Source organism: Cardiocondyla obscurior, linkage group LG24, assembly GCF_019399895.1.
Source record: "Cardiocondyla obscurior isolate alpha-2009 linkage group LG24, Cobs3.1, whole genome shotgun sequence".
Taxonomy (NCBI): domain Eukaryota; kingdom Metazoa; phylum Arthropoda; class Insecta; order Hymenoptera; family Formicidae; genus Cardiocondyla; species Cardiocondyla obscurior.
This window is the reverse complement of record NC_091887.1, coordinates 1,781,888-1,798,621: the sequence shown is the minus strand read 5'-3', so window position 1 is coordinate 1,798,621 and position 16,734 is coordinate 1,781,888. Positions and strand designations below refer to the sequence as shown.

At 43.6% G+C, this 16,734-nt stretch overlaps 1 protein-coding gene and 1 long non-coding RNA gene across 3 annotated transcripts in view; one reads left to right on the top strand and one right to left on the bottom strand.

Moving 5' to 3' along the window:
- LOC139111480 (uncharacterized) overlaps positions 1–9,087 on the top strand; it is a 34,305-nt gene extending 25,218 nt beyond the window's left edge. The window contains exons 3-5 of one of the 2 annotated variants that reach the window (XR_011547212.1): positions 7,723–7,827; positions 7,930–8,222; positions 8,336–9,087. This is a non-coding gene — a long non-coding RNA (uncharacterized lncRNA). Of the gene's footprint in view, positions 1–7,722; positions 7,828–7,929 lie in introns of both variants that reach the window. The other variant, XR_011547211.1, reaches the window with a different exon arrangement.
- Positions 1–16,734, bottom strand: part of LOC139111463 (discoidin domain-containing receptor 2) — a 137,924-nt gene that overhangs the window by 20,847 nt on the left and 100,343 nt on the right. The window contains exons 7-10 of the mRNA XM_070671760.1: positions 16,214–16,421; positions 2,989–3,328; positions 1,390–1,580; positions 965–1,149 (exon numbers count right to left, since the gene is read on the bottom strand). Of these exons, the coding sequence (XP_070527861.1) occupies positions 965–1,149; positions 1,390–1,580; positions 2,989–3,328; positions 16,214–16,421 (924 nt within the window). The remainder of the gene's footprint in view (positions 1–964; positions 1,150–1,389; positions 1,581–2,988; positions 3,329–16,213; positions 16,422–16,734) is intronic.

Sequence of the window (16,734 nt, the reverse complement as noted above, 5' to 3'; positions counted from 1 at the left end):
ATAGCGATTTATTGTCTAAGCAGAGCAGCGTCACATGCCGGCGGTTGTTCTCCCCCGTTCGTCCCTCGCCCGGCGATTTGTTCCAATTATCCTTTTCCCAAATTCCGCCACGTCGTCGCGTTTAATTATTACGTCGCGTAATTATTGACAAAATACAGTGGAACGATATATATATTTTTTTTTATTAGCCGCGGGTACCAAAGGCGATTAAGATAACGATAATTTGACGAAATTTATAAAACTGTACTTAATTTTAAAATTTTAATGGCTTATTTATTTTATATTATTTTTTTTTTTTTTAGTAAAAATTATAAAGCAATATTGATAAAATGCGCATGGAAGTTTAGATATTCATACGAATTGATTCTAGAAAGATTTGTAGAACGTTGCCTCTAGCCGAGCTTTATCATGTCGTTGATACAGAAGAAGGCATTTGTCAGTGTCGATTATACCCTCGCTTTTAAATTGATCTTCGGCCGCGATCCCGTGATTCTTTTCATGCCGATGGAGAACCCAGGGGATCGTCTCGAGTGTTCGATGTCGGTCCGGAGGGGGTTCCTGCGCTCTTTTCCGCCCTCGCGCAGCACTCCGGCATTCTGGATACGAGCTACGTTATACTGTACCCACGGGAGGTATATCCGCCCCAAATGTTCCGTTCTCGTTCCACCATATTGATTTAAATTATTAATTGCGAATTTATCTTCGGCCAGTGGGAAAGTTACGTTTAATACCGCCAACAACGCCGCGCATTTTTCTTCGGTCTTTATTTGCGGGAAGGGCACGTTTTAAGGTCGGTCGGTGGGTCGTTCGTTAAAATTTAACGCCACCGTCTTTCTCTACGGTTCGAAATTAATATAAATTGTTTACCGTTTATCGACGCCCACGATCACCTTCTAATACACCGCGTGCTAATTAAACCGAAGTTTATACTTGCGAAGAGTTAGGAGAGATGCGTGCTCGTTACCTTCTTGTCCTCGGTTTTCGTGGCCCGCGAGCTCTTGGAGGAGAAGAAGCTGTCCTGATCGCTGGTGGCGGTGGAGACGGTCGCCCCGCGGCCAGCCCCAGCGTCCTGATTGAGCAGAGGTACCGTGCCGAGTTCCGGTACCGCATAATCGTACGACGTGTCAACTGCACCGTTCGCGTACACCACTGCGGATGATATAGCAAAGGAGGAGCGAGCGCAGAAGGGGACGGCGTATTGATTGTGGTCAGGGCGAAATGCTTTGTTGCCGGGACGTATGTAGGTGCACCACCGTCGGCACAGGAGCCACGACGTTCGAATGTGTGCACGCACCTAGTGCGTGCGTGTGCTACGAGCGCGTACGTGTGTGTCTTGGGGGAGCAGTCGCGAATGGATGTAGGTGTAGATGCGTTCGAGCGCCCACATACCTGAGTGATTGATGTTGGTGCCCTTGTTGTTCAGCATCATGTCTTTCATCTCCATAACGACGGTGCTGTAGCTGTAGTACGGCGCGTACTTTAGCGCCTGATACGGCTCTTGGTAGTCGTCCAACTTCACGATGTCTAGGAGACGGTTCCCGAGATCGCGCGGCAGAGTCGGCAGAGAACCCCCCGCGTATCTGTAGGAGGGAAAAGGTGGAAGGGCCAATCGATTAATTGAGACCGTACCATTTATCATCGGGTGGTCGATTATTTTTCAGACGCATCTCTCGCTCCCGTGATAGTCGCGATGAAATAAGCTACATATTTCTTTTCACGACGCAATACATTTCTTTCCGAAGCACGTAATTTTTATATATTTCGTATAATTTATTATATATTTGAATAAATTGATGTAAGTATCGTTCCGTCGAATTCGATCGAATTATATATACGTAATTTTTATATATTTTGTATAATTTATTATTTATTCGGATAAATTGAAATAAGTATCGTTCCGTCGAATTCGGTCGAATTATATATACGTAACGTATGAGCATCGTTATTGAAATCGTAATATCAATTAGAACGGATATTACGTACGATCCACCCTGTCGCATTTGAAGGATTACGTATGCGGAATATTTCGGGGGTACGACTCTGACTTTGCGGATTGCACGGATCTTCGGTTTTCAAGGGCAGTACATTTTCCGCTCGAGAATTTTAGGTATTATGTGTGCGGAGCACGCGGTCCGTCAAAGGACCGGGCGCAACATTCGCACGCCTACTTGAAGTTGCACGTTACACGGTCTCTCTTTCGGTACGAAGCTCGCAACTGCAATATCGGATTGCACAAAGCGGACGGGGGGAGGGGCACGGAAGGGGAGGAATCGATGCCGAAACTGGCGCGGGATGGCTACGGAGTTACGAGGCGACCGGAGGATCTCCTTTGGAGACATTCGTGCCGCACAAACTCGATATATTGCCCGAGGATGTCCGTTATTGGACGTTATTGGACGTCCGCTAACGAGCACGGTGGATGGAAAGTTTATTGGAAGGCCGCTTCCGTCATCTGAGCGTGTGCCCTGGGTGGATACGAACTTGGAAGAAATGAGGAGAGTGCGGCTACTCTCTCGTACTGCGGCCGTGTATTATCGTTAAACACGCCTCGCGATGCAAAACCGAATATTAGTCCAATATCCGGCTGTCTAGACGTTCACGCAACAAATAAAAGATCTCCCCCCCTTCCTCGGTTAAAAATAATAAACGCCGTTCGAATTATATCGCGAAACTATTCCAAGTCATTTCACGTTTTAATTTAAATATTGTACATTTCTTGAAAATTGTGCGAATTAATTTTATTTTTGCTTGATTCTATTTTTTCCACAATGCGTGATTTAAACAAGAAAATTCTATTAATATATTTCTAAAGAGAAAGAGGAGGGGAGGAAAAAGAAAAAGAAAATGCATCGAAGACGTTATATTCCGGATATTTCTTACGTTGTCTAGGATCGTGTTACTTTTAGCAATTTTGTTTCCTTTTTATGGGGTTATTTTTATATATATATATATATTTTTTTTTTTTTTTTAATAAGCAATCGATTGTACCTTTCGTCGTCCTCCAAGGTGTACGCCATCAGAGCGGCGCCTTTCTCGACGGTGGCGCAGGTGGATCCTAAATGCGAAGGGGCTTTACCGGTCATAGGGCTGGCGAAGCACTTGCGTTGCTTGTGTCGCGAAACAATCAGAAATATCGCCACGGCGAGTGAAAGTATTACGGCGGTCAGCACGCCGATCACGATCGCCATGTACGTAGGGTCATCGTGTTTCGCCGTCGAAACCGGAAGCTCGCCCTCGGTAGCGCCGTTCTTTTCAACGAAGACGTCACTCTGGATGGGCGATTCCGTAGTCGGGGCTTCCTCGGGCGTGAAGTTTCCATGCGCTATACCTAGATCAGAGTAGGAGAAAAATAAAGATCACTCTCTATTCCGAGATTCTTAAAATAACTTATCCCTTTATCGATGAAGCGTACATTTCTAAAAATATCTCAAAGCAACAACCGTGGAAACGTATCTCTATGTACGATCAAACATAATTAAAAAAATTTAATGAGTCATGGATATAATTAATATCCGTGAAATATGAGTACAATCCTCGTGCAATATTACATTTGAATTCTTGATTTCACAACGCATGATTTTCTAAACGCGCTAAATAATACACATATCAGCGCAGTATAATTTCCAGTGAAATTTGATATACTGTAATGCTTTGTGGTATCATCCGTAATTATTATGCCAATGCGATTGCAATTGATAACTGCCGTTACATTCAGTGCTGTTATCTCTAACGTTACTACGATATTATAATGTTACATTACGTATATTATGTTTTGTCGTTATTATTAAAACCCATGCCGCGGCCCTTTGAGAGGTATTATTAGAAAAATTTATTTTTTAGCTACTTCACGCGAGTGGATGCGGCACCGTTGACTTGAACTTTATGTACGTTGGCGCGAGGCGTTAAGGAGCTTCCCTTCACAGAAGGGCACGTCTAATAAACGCGCGGGGATTAAGCTAATCGTGCATAAGGCGGCGCAAAGATCCACCTTTGAGAACGAAGGATTACAAAACATATGCGCGCGAGATAGATATAGGTGCGTGAAAGTGTACGAAGAACGTATGTGGAGCGTATAATTAACCTATATGCGCTTTGACATACGACTTCGCTAAGGATGTTGCTTGCGAGGATACACGAAGGTTCGTTACCAGGCTGGGTCGTTTGGTTTACTTCTCTCGTAAACGCGAGAGATAACGTTCCCCATTTATTATCATCGCGATATCGCATGAAAGAGACCGGCGGAGCTTTCAACGTGTAAACATATTATATTACGCTTTTGTCGATGGGCTGTTTTGTGCGCAAAAATTGCGTAATTAAACCCCCGCTGTTTGTTCTTTCAAAGCGTAATTATACGCGTCACTCTCATGGTGTTTAATAATGCGCTTTAGCGAAAAACGATACGACACGCGGTACTCTCGTTGTCTCGTCCAGTGGCGCGATTACGTTTCATCTTGCCGTAATTATGGGTATAGGGAGAGAGAGAAGTATGTTAGACAAATTTTTTTCCCTTTCCTTTTCTTTTTTTTTTTTTTAATTTTTTTTTTCCCTTCTTCCATGCGAAAAGCGAATAAATGGCACGCGATCGTATATGCAAGTGCGTTCCGTGATTTGTGCTCTGTCCGTCTCGATTTTTCATTTTGCAAGATTAACACTTGGACGTCGAACGCGAAGATAATCCCCTTTCTAGCGCGTTTCTATCCAAATGGCGCGCGATGAATTATTACTTTTTTCTGAAATCTGAATTATTACTATTCTGAATTATTACCTATCGATACGGGCGACGATTTTTAAATTCCATTTTCGTCACGGCCGACGTGGCGCCGCGTCAAGGAATACGGTGTCACGGCGTTTCTGTCGTTGCGTTTCCATCGCCCGGCCGACCGAACAAGAAATAACACACACACGCCGGAAGAAACGAAAAAGAATTACGCGTACAAGAGTAACGCGCACGGATTCACGGCGTAGTCTCCTAGTTTACCGTTGAAGCCTTTTTGTGTAGCATTCGCATGTGAAATTTCCACGGCAGGTTCTTGCACAAATTTTTTCTTTTTTTTTCTTTTTTTTTCTTTTTTTTTTTTTTGCACGAAAGCGCGCTACGAAAACTTCATTTCGTCGTTTTGCGCGCGGTAAAATAACTTCGTTTTGATGCAATTTCTGCAAGATTGGGTAGGATTATCCTTCTAACCCGACTGTTTCCTAGAATTTTCGCACAGTGCGCTCCTCGCAAATTGCGCAGATTATACACAAGGGACGATTAATTCGGACTGATTAATTAAACACGTTATATTTGAACGCGTAAATTTTATATCGGTGTATATACGATTTTTGTGCCGACGTTTCGCGTATTAAGTTAAATAAAGCGTATTATAAACCGCGGTAGTTTCAGCAATTCTTTCGACGGCCCGCGCGTGCATTATTTACGTTATCAAATAATTTAATACTTTATGAACAACGGCGATTGGCATCTTTTTAATTGCCAACACCTAGCAATTCATTTAACAAATAATTTCACATAGATATACACGTTGTATATTAACAGAAATTAAATTCCGCCGCCGGTGATGTTTATTCAATCGACTAATAAGCTTGTAACTATCGATATAAACTTTATTGACGGTTCGTTTAATGTGGAATCGATTTCAACTTGATAAAAGTTTGACAAAAAGCTTTTAATTAGCTTTTCTCAATTTCCGACGTTAAATATTTTTTTTTCTTTTTAACATTTATAAAATATTCACGAAGATACCATTTTATTAATTTCGATTCGAATTTAAAGAATAACAATTTAGCCATTAATTGCAACGTAAAATTATTTTTGCGTTTAAATATAAAGTGCTAGAGTTTTTAATTCGTTAGGAATTTCATATTTATTTTTCGTGCGCGGCGCCATCGTTTCGTGCTCGTCGTTGTTGGTCGGATATTACCCTTATTAGATTAAACATATTTTCAAGAAACCGCAAAGGCTTCCTGCGGGAACGTCGGAACGTGCGCTTCGCGTCGCGACGGGATTCTAATTTAAGAAAAACGCAACGCACGCGGCGTACGCATATTTATTTTCGCGGGAGGGAAAGAAAAACGGGAGGGAGAGAAGGAGACGTCTCCTAAGAAGGAAGCGTAACTCGCCCGTCCTTGGATTTTCCGCGAGAGTCGTCCTGGAATATCCGGCTCAGGAATATAAATTTCTGCGGACGCAATCCCGGCGCGCGCTTTTGCGAGTCGGCGTGATCCGGGACGGCCGAAGGCAAGCGTAACGCGCGCAGAAGCGCAAAGGGAGACCAGCCGGAGATGATGGGAACGGTCCGAAAGGAGAAAACCACGCCGGAGAAGCTCGGGCTTGCCGGTCCCTCTCTCACTCTCGTAACCTCGGAATCTTCGCGCGTGCGGTATTCCGTCGCGAAATTCCCGGCGGGATTTACGCTGGACGGAAACAAAGCCGTCGTCGCGTTTGATATGGCTGGCCAGGCATCATTCATGACGGCGGGACCGACCCTCGGCGAGAAGCTCGTCTTCGAGGCGATCCCGCGTGAAATCTGATATTAAACATTCTTCGCGCCGGCAGGCGATCGCGCGGATTTGAATTAAAATAGGAAGGCCGCGGCGGACGTCAGGTGTTGAAATATTACCGCGCGTTCTCGTTAAGCTGATGGCTGCGCGATTGTTATTAATATCGACGACGGTGAAATTAGGAAAATTACTTTTTAAAATGTTTGACGAGTCGCAAGCGAATTGAAAATGGTAAATGCGACCGTCTCTGCGATTCCGTATGCGCATTTTATACGAACAGAGCTTATCTCGAGGAATTTGTTACGTGGGAGAATATTTCCGTATTATTTTATGACCGAAGAGATTTTTTAAACACGATAGATAATTTATTAGCAGTAGTATTTGCGAAATATCATATCAAGTCAAGTTATACCCGAGTGAAAATCATTTAGCCATTTTGTACTCGCTACCGTTGATGGGGGGAGAGGGGTGGGTGGGGGGGTGATAAGGGACCCTAGCGCGCCGACCAATCACAGCGCGCTATCGATCGCCTGATCGAGAACGGTCTACGCGACACGCTGCGTACTTGAGGCGATACCCCGGCCACGTGTAGATCATCGGTTTTCGTGACGACGGATATCGAGGCACCCGCGTGTGTCCTTATCGTCGTGTACTTGTGTCTCGCCTCACCCTGGAGCCCTGTGAACCGTAGTGTCTCGCACAGGACACCGCCGCTGTCCATTCATCGACATTCGACGGAGGAAATAAAGGTGAATCTCGTTCTTTATTCCGCCGTAATTATTGTACTTTGCGTATTTGTGGTCGGGCGACGATACGTGAGCATCGAAGTGCAATGCTAGCGATCGAATGTGCGTAGCGAATCCGATCGGGTAGGCGCCTCGCCGTCTTTTTCGTCGCGGTCGAGATTCTCATTCCGTTCCGTTTAAAGCCCCGGCGTAGTGGCTCGAAGGAGCACGGGGTGAGGGGACGGGTGGCTCGCCAGCGGCAGTCAGCCGGCTCGTTTCTCATCAGACGTATTGCGTAGGTTCGGGAGTCGACGGCTGTGGGCGCGGGGAGCGCGGGGAGCAGGGGGAGACGGTGCGCGCTAGCGTGCTAGCCTTGGAACTTGCATCCGGTCACCCGCAACCAAAACACGGGCGCGGTACGATAAACAACACGCGCTCAATAAGACATTGAACTGTACATCGAATAGAACGGAATGATACTTTTCTGTTTCAGACGATACTCCAGCATTGAAGGACGACCAGGCCGACATCCCGCGGACATCCTGAGAGGAGGAGGAGGCCCAGGAAGGGTATCCTGCCCCGGCGGAGCAACCCATGGGTATGTATCAATTTTTTCTTTGGATTTTTAATAACGTTTTTTAATTTTTTTATTTAATTAAATTTTATATCTACTAAATAATTGTTTTATTTTCTGTTTCAGGTCAAGAGAAACTCCGCTGCGTCGCATCGCTCAGTGCCGCACGCCGATTCGAAATTATACGAACTGCAGCCAGTTCGTCGGTCGTTCGAGGCTGCCGATAGTTACCGGGCGTTTTTTTTACGATTACTTTTAATACGGGAGTGTCGAAAAATTTGATAAGTAATTTTCGGGATTGTAACTTCACTCGGTCGCGTTCGCGAGTTTCCTGTGCGCGGAAGGATGGCTCGTCACGTCCCCATCTGAGAGGAGGAGCAGGCCCGGGGGGCATCCTGCATCGGCGGAGCAACTTATAGGTAAATATAAATTTTTTTTAATAAAATATTTATTAAATAAAGCTTTAATTTTTTTTTAATTAATTTTTTTAACGAATATACATGTCTACAATATTTTTCTCTTTATGTTTCAGACACCGGCTGAATTCAACAACTCCGCTGAACTTCATGTAGACTGGTAAGTCTCATAATTGTTCTTTGTACTTCGTAATCGATTACTCAATTATAATAACACACGAATTGGGACCATCCAAAAAATATCGCACGCGAAGCGTGCGCGTGGTTCGCTCTAGTTAAATTAAAATTGTAAATGAGCACTTGAATCTATTATGAAAAAGAGGGAAAAATTACGGTGTAGTTTTGCAAATTTTCCGATATCGAGAAGAGATCTTTGCGATTAGTTTGCCATTACGTTTGATTGAAATCGAAAAAACGAAAAAAAACACGAAATTTACATCGAACCTATCCACCCGATAAGCTGTTTTACCTCGAATAAATATTTTTCAAAGCACACTGTGAAAGCCGCACGATATCGACTATCCGTTTAATTATAGCATCGTGTCATCCCGCGATTATACCATCGTCAAAACAAAATATATATGCATGGAAAGAGAAAGAAAGAGAGACGCATTTACATTGCTCGGTGATTGTATCTAGCTAAATTTACGATTGGATCAGAAGCTTTTGTTAGCTGATCGCGACAGGGACGAGTCAGTGAATTACGCGAAACTTTTGCATAAATCCGCGTCAGAAAATACGCAATGAAATGTATTTTCCTCTCTTTTCGCATTTCTTTTAACAAGAAAAAGAAACAGCGCGGCACCGAGAATAGAAAATCGAACAAGGGTAGGAAAGAGAACTCGTCGAGCGACTTTGTCGTTGTCGGCGCTCGCGTCTCTTTTGCCTTGCAGGCAGCTTAGTCGAGCGTGGATTCGACGATGACAAGATGTGGACGTCGACGACGTCGACGACGCGGTACACGTGCAAATGTACGCGACGCGACGCGAAGGCAGCTGACGCTTCAACGTCAAATGCAACTAATGCGCGCCTTGATCTCGCGCCTCGTGAGCCCCGCTACGCCGCCGGCATCGCAGCCGCTGCTTTTTTTTTTTTCCTCTTTCTTTTTTTCTCTTTTTCCTTTTCCAACCCCGCCGATTTACCGTTTCGAAATAACGCGAAAGCTTGGCCTCCGCTCGGTGTCCCCTTGCTCCTGATCCGGGAACCTTAATCGTAGCGGAGATCTCATCGACGCGGGATAAGCCCTATAGTCCAACGAGATCACCGCCAGTTCCGATCGTGTCAGATGTCACCGACAATTGGTGCCGTTTTTTCGTCCCCTCGAATTCGCTTTATATTTTATTCCTCCGGCGTCGGATAACCGCGACGGTGAAAGCATTGTTTTTTGGACGATCGCTGTGGGCGCGTACGATGACGCGCGCAGATGACACGTCAGTAGGTCAGCGTTTTCGAAATTCACCGTGTGCCGTCCGGTGTTGATCCGTGAACTCGTGGCATTATTAACAGCGTCCTCCGCACTTTTTCCGCGCGCATAACACAGCGAATAATAAGAGGATAATATTCGCGAAGCTAGAGAAGGGGTATTTGCGCTCAAAAATTAGACGAGCGTCACTAATGCAATTCAGGGAGAATAAAACGAAATGAGGGCGGTAATGGATGAAATTAGACGCTGCGAGTTAAAGGATTCAAAATAACTTTGATGTTGTTTTCCGATAAACAGTGCGATCGATACGCCAGACGGTTCTCAATGATTCTTCTATTTAAAAATAAGCACGAGCACGGGTTAGCTCCACGGGTAGTCGTTATCGGTTGCCGCGATACTTCGGTCTACAAAGCCGCACAAGAAGGCCGAATAATTACGCGGTAATAATCTCCCCCCGTCCGATAAGGATAAATTAACTTCGCCAGAAGCGCCGTCAGCCCTTTACGCAGACCGCCGTTTCTCCATAAGGATAATATTAACGAGCCAAGTTTAAGTACATTTTTCGCATCGCTCCTGCCTTTGTCAATTAATAATCGACTGCTTGGAAGAGAGCGCTTTAAGTTAGCTAGCCGAGGGAGTTCCTTCGATAACGCTCGAAGTACAACGAATCGCGGGACGTAAGAACTCATGATATATCGAGCACCGCGGGGACACGATATTTAGAATATTTGAGAAACCTCCGGTATGAGCGATCGCCGGCGGTGAATCATTTTTACAACGGCCTGAATAATCGGGATAGAAGAAGCGGAAAACCGACGTGGCGAGAAAGGGTGGGAGAAAAAAGAAAAAAAAAGAAAAAAAAAAGGGACGGTGACTTTAGTTCCACGAGAAAATCCATGGCCAGTCTCCTCGTATTTCTTTGTCCAATTATGTCTGTCGACATCGGAAAGGGAGAAGGGGCGAGCGATGGGGTTGGAAATCCTTGCAGGACCTACGCGAAGAGGAAGAGGCCGCGGGAGGTGCATCCATTATCTTCTCTCCTCCGACTGCATCCGGAGATGCATCCATTATCTATCTTTCTCAGAGCGGAATCGGACGATATATATATCACTCGCCGGTAAATTGCGAGAAAATATACGAACGATGGTCGATAAACTTTTAACGAGTTCCTTTTGTGTCGGGCGCGACAGCCGCGCGAATATCTATAAGTCTCGAGGATCGCGGATCCGATTTGAAAGTCCTCGTTGACTCCTTCATAAAAAAATTAAAAAAAAAATAAAATAAAATAAAATAAAAAGGAAGTCACTCATCAAATGCTCAAGGCATAAACAAATTTCTCTTCTCGTAAATTATAGTTTAATCGAGGGGGAGGAAAAATCACAGTTTAATATAATTCGTGGCGTAATGCAATTTGTCTTCTTTGACAATTTTGAAAGTAAGCCTCGCTTTAGGGCGCGCGCGAGAATTATTAATTTACATTTCGCTACTTACGCGACGAAAGTTGTGCGTTGACGATAACGTCGCACTTTTTAATGCGAAAGAAATTGCGAAACCAGAGTAATCGCGGGAAGGCCCCTGTCGTTCTCGTACGGGGAACCGTATACCTATGTCATTACGAACGGTATATCTACATCTTTGTAATGCCATTTCGTAGTCGTGCTGCGGGCATTCGTTTGAAATATCATAATGACATGCTACCGGAACCCTTCTCTCCCGACTCGCGACCTTGCGAAAATCTCCACAAGGCAACTCGGAATCCCACCCAGGAATATGATTTCCTCCCTCGCGAACACGAGTCGTAATTTGCAAACATCCGTCACGGGACGGTCATACTCGTGGGATGTGTCGTTAGCCTGTATCATTTTTCTTCGTCTTGTTGTTGCGCCCGCCCGCCGGTCCTGCTTGTCCCGCAGCCCTTTTCAGCCACGACCTTTTTCATAAATAAACGGGGCGATTCGACGCGTACACGATTTCACGCTGCGCGCACGAGACTCGCAAATTATCCACCGAAACGGAGAGGGGGGAGGGGGGCAAGCTCCGTGGGTGGTCCTCGATTGTCGTACCATCGAAGTATACCGCGGCGAAACTGTTGAAACGAAGATTGAACGAGGCGTGATTACGATGGATCGAATGAACGAAATCGACATTAAGCCGTCCCCAAACTTAAGATACATCGATTCCGCAAAGCCTTTAAAATTTAGTTTTAAAAAAGGTAGAGATTGCACCGCGATGTAAAAATCACGAAAGGGAAAAGAAATTCGAATATCTTGCGAATTACTGAGTTTACCTAAATATTAATGTCTATTAACGCTGCGATAATGTTAAGATAATATTACACGTTAAAGTTCACGTTTGTAAAAATATCTTCGGTAGTCGTGAGTACGTTGTTAGTAACTTATACGAGGTTTCTATTTTTCTTTCTTTTTTTTTTCTTTTTTTTTTAATTTCTTGATAAAGAGCTTTTCAACTTTTACGTCAATTTAATGGATTTTGTACAATATTCTTTTCACGACATTAACGTCATTCGTCTATACATCGGCCCGCTTTGAAAGACGCATATTTCGATGGCATATTGTAACGCGTAAGGCGCAGGGGACATTATGAATATACCAGGGGTAAAGAGTTTCAGATTCCCTCGCTTGGTTTATGTGATCTTGTTGGCAAATCCGTTTGACAAACAACCCTCTGCACGCGAATATCTTGAACGGGAGCAGGATTCTCTCTTGTGGAAGCTGCCTAGTTGCTTCATTATCGAGTAATAGCTCATAGTTATCTATAATATGAGTACATCTCGCCGGAAGCGTACGTAATTTCTTCCGTGAAATGCCTTTTTTTTTTTTCTCCCCCTCCCTCCGAGATTGTTACCGTCGGATATGCTCCGAGCAGCTACTTATGTCCGAAGAATTTTTCTCGATCGCGATCATTATCGGTAATTCGGTTTTCAATTACAGCGACAACTCGAGAGTATCGCGTTTACCTGCCCCGCTATTAAATGTCGCGCAAAAGAGACGACAATGGCAGACTCCTATTAAATTTCCTTGTTTATAATGCGGCGTATAGATACGCGAGAGATTCATTGTACCCGCGCGAAGTCGACGACGATTTCGCGATTGTAAGATTTAACCGAATTAATATCGATCCGTCCGTTCGTTACCGCGGCGGGCTCGGCGTTATTTATTTCCTCCCCGAGTGAATGGCGGTAGTCTCGGAAAGTTTCTTCTTAATTATAAAGCGATTTGCGTTTGCCAGCAAACAATACGGTGCGCAGTAGGTAGGTTAACCACGCACGTCTCCAGAATCGATCGACAATTAAATTACCGTAATGACCGCGTGCCAGGGAAGAACAGTTAAATGGTGGGATTTTTCTTTTTTTTTTTTTTTTTTTGCACGTTAACCTCGTTGTTCTTATTGCGATTCGCAATGTATTTTATGTGCCTGCGAAAGCCGCCGTCTGGCATGCATTTTTGCATATATATATCCTTTGACGTGGAAAAAGGGCGCGCGGAGGCAGAAGGAAGCGGGCAAAGAGTTTCGTGCCCGCTTTATGATCTCGTCGCTGCGTCGCTAAGTCCTCTCGACAAACGACCCTTTGTACGTAAATACCTTGAATAAGAGCAGGGATGTTCTTATCTCCCATTAGTTCGTCGCGTAATTTCTCATTACAATGCGAAGATTACGGTTTCCTCAGAAATTCTGAATTTTAGTCATTTTCCACGAGTTAATTTTACTTCCGCTTGAAAAATGCGGTTAGCGCACGCGACCGCTTTAGACTTATTAATTATGTGTATAATAAATACGTAGTATAACGCGAATACGGTTCTCCTGATTAACGTAAGCTTTTATTTTCGAAGAGTTTGTGGAATTAAAGAGAACCATCTTACGATGTTTGTATCAAGCTGAATTTCCTGCGCGCCGCAGCTACATTATTCATCTTTTTTTTCTCTCTCTCTCTCTCTTTTTCTTTCTTTTTTTTTCAACAAAATTAAAGTGCAGAAAAGACGGTAGAATGCCTAACGCGGTTTAGATAAAACTCGCGTTGTTAAGTTGTTTAGGTTATCACGCCGTACAATTAACAAAGAATTATTGTGTCGGAGCGGAAAAAGCGAGGCCTCGTGTCATTAGTTGGCCTCTTTCGGAATGGAAGTTTTAGACGACATAAAAGCTGGTAAAATTATCCTTTGCCACAAACGATAATATCGGATTCATCGAAAGTTTCGTACCGTCATTGCCGTACGATGACTTGCTCACCTACGCGAAAAAGCTTCCCCTGCGTTTCCGTGCAGAAGCTCCTCTTTTGTCAGGGGAAATTGAAGGGTGACTTTAAAGGATGAGGGATGATCGCGATCTCTGCTTTGTGTCGCGTTTCCGTTGCACGTTTGCTACGTATCATAATACGCGAACATCGCTCGCAGAATTATGATAAGCTTTTTTTTCTTCTTTATTTTTTTTTGTTATATATATGTATATATAAATCGGATTTTCGGTGAATAACGCTTTGACAATTTTTCTATCGTGCATTTATCATATTTACAATTTGAAAAAAGAAATAGAAAAAAATTTATACGCAAGTCGATATCGAGCGTTACATTTCGTGTATGATAATATCGATAATAATTTCAAAAGTATATTAATATCCATGACCTGATTGTCTCGCTTTAACATTCTCGTAATATCACTGTTGTAGATTTATTATTCAGTCTGTCCTAGAAGTGTCGTTCTTAATTTTATTTGACGCCATTTGCGATAATGCGCGATTACGTATGCATCGCTGCGCGCGCGATGGTCCTCTCTTGTCACTTTGTAATATTGACATTTCGAAAATGCAAAATAGACAATTACGACGTAGCTCCAACATACGATTCACCCAGCTCGCGATTTGTATATAATGTCAGTGATTACGGCTCCCTGAATTTTCTCTATTTCATCTTGATTATAAATCCTTTTTATTCGGCAGTACCGTCGTACTGTAAAATGCGAATGAACCCCTCGTAAGATGCGATTCCTATCGAATCCGTGTTAAATCAGACGGAATGCGAGAACGATGGGACGAGGCAAAAGTCGCTCTCAGAATCGCGCACACTCGATATGGAAACATATCCCGAGATTTATATCTCTGCTGATAAAGCGCCGTACCTCTGTCTAACGTTCACGCCGCGCGGCGTTTCTTCCTTCAGGAAGCCGATCGCGAAAAAGGAGGGAAGTCGATTTCTATCAAGTGAACGCCAAATTCAATCACGGTCGATTTTTTTTTTTGTACGCGCGATGTCAAAACCGGAGAGATGCCGCGTAAGAAGACACGATATACGATATATATATATATATATTTTATATATAGATTATTTGCTGCACGCCTCGTTCTTTTCGTTCGCGTGCTCTCTACCCCGAACACCGTCCGTTTTGAAATCGCTGCCTGGCAGATATACGATAAGCCATTGTCAATTACCGCACGTATCGGTTTAAATCAACTTCGAGATTTATTTTTTCGATGATTGACAGGCGGCGATCGGTAGCCGAGGGAGCAAAGACGAAGAGAGAAAGAGAGAAACGAAAGTGGGATAGCGCGGTATGACGGTCACGGTGGTTTGGCTGTGCCGAATTGGAACGAAATGGCGAAATCGCAAAAAAGAAATACATTTCTCCGTACCCTTCCCCGCGTACTTTCGAGCTACTACGATGAAGGCCTGTATCGCAAAACGATTTCGCGTCACGAGCAGAAGTTTTCGTCCCTAGTTCCGCCACGATTCCGATGTCCCGCGGCTCTTTTTTTTCTCCCCCCCTTTTCCCCCCCTTCCTCTGGCTATTGTTTTCGTCCGTTATGCCGCGCCGATCACCGTGGAAATATATATCCTCGTTCGAGGGTTTTAATGTATTCCGGAATTTTGACCGACACGTCCTGCTCCGGGAGCTGTCACGGGGGGAGGCGGATGGACGAGAGATGATGGATTCAGTGAAATTAAATGACGGATCGCGGCTTCTCTTTTTAACTTGGCCGTTTCTTCCTTTTACTCTCGACCGTGAAACATCGAACGAATAAATTTCTATTGCCCTAGTTGCCCGAATCACGATTATGGAGATTTGGAAACATTGAATTTAAAGCGTACGTTTGTATCGAACGTACGCGCGCGTGAGTGGACTGTTGAATAAAATTTCATAAATTTCTTAAGGGTGGGAAAAAAAAGAAAAAGAGAACTTAGCGCGTTTTCGCTGATTTCGCGCTCAAAGATAACGCACGTTCTTGTAAAATGGCATACTTTTTTACATTTTGACGACTTTATTATATGTTCTTGTTTCTTTCTTAAAATGGAAAGTTATTGCCTGTTTAAAAAGATTTTTTATTTAAAGAGAGAGAGAATTATTATAATTCTTTTTTTTTTTTTTAAAGAGAAAATTTAAATATTTTTAGACTTATGTTAGATTCTCTATAAATAATAAAATTTTAATTTACAATTATAATAATCATTTTAGATACGTTTCATTAATTTGGGAAGAAATAACACACATTCATATTTTTTACGAGAAAGCATTAAATAAATAAGTAAAATATTTTGCGAGATACAATTAATTAACTCACCAGAATCGAAGGTTACTTCGCTGACCATAATCCATCGATCCGAGAAATAAAGTCTCAGCTTAACAAACTTTCCAACTCGGTGATGAAGCTTGATCGTGATATTCCGCGAGGTTTCGAAGATCTTGTCTTCCATGTACGTATAAGTAATAGGCTCCCCGGTGTAGTACTTTCCGCCAATACTGAAGAGTATGTCAATTTGCGAAAACACCTGTAATCCGAAAACGTATACATATGTAAGCACTAAGAACATCACGCTTCCGGGCCGCGAATTTCGTGTACGGCGAAAGCAGGCATGAATAATTACGTAAAAGTAATGCAGGTCGCTGTAGTTAATCAAGGGAATTGTTTATTAATAAATAACCCTAAGCCGGGAACGGTAACGGCGCAGGATTACACGGCGAATAAGCCGGCTCGAGTGAAATTTATCATACGTATTACGCGCATGAGTGTCTCGTCGGCATGAAAAGGGGAAACACAGTACATATTTCGCAACGGCAAAATTCCTATTCCGCCTCTCCGGG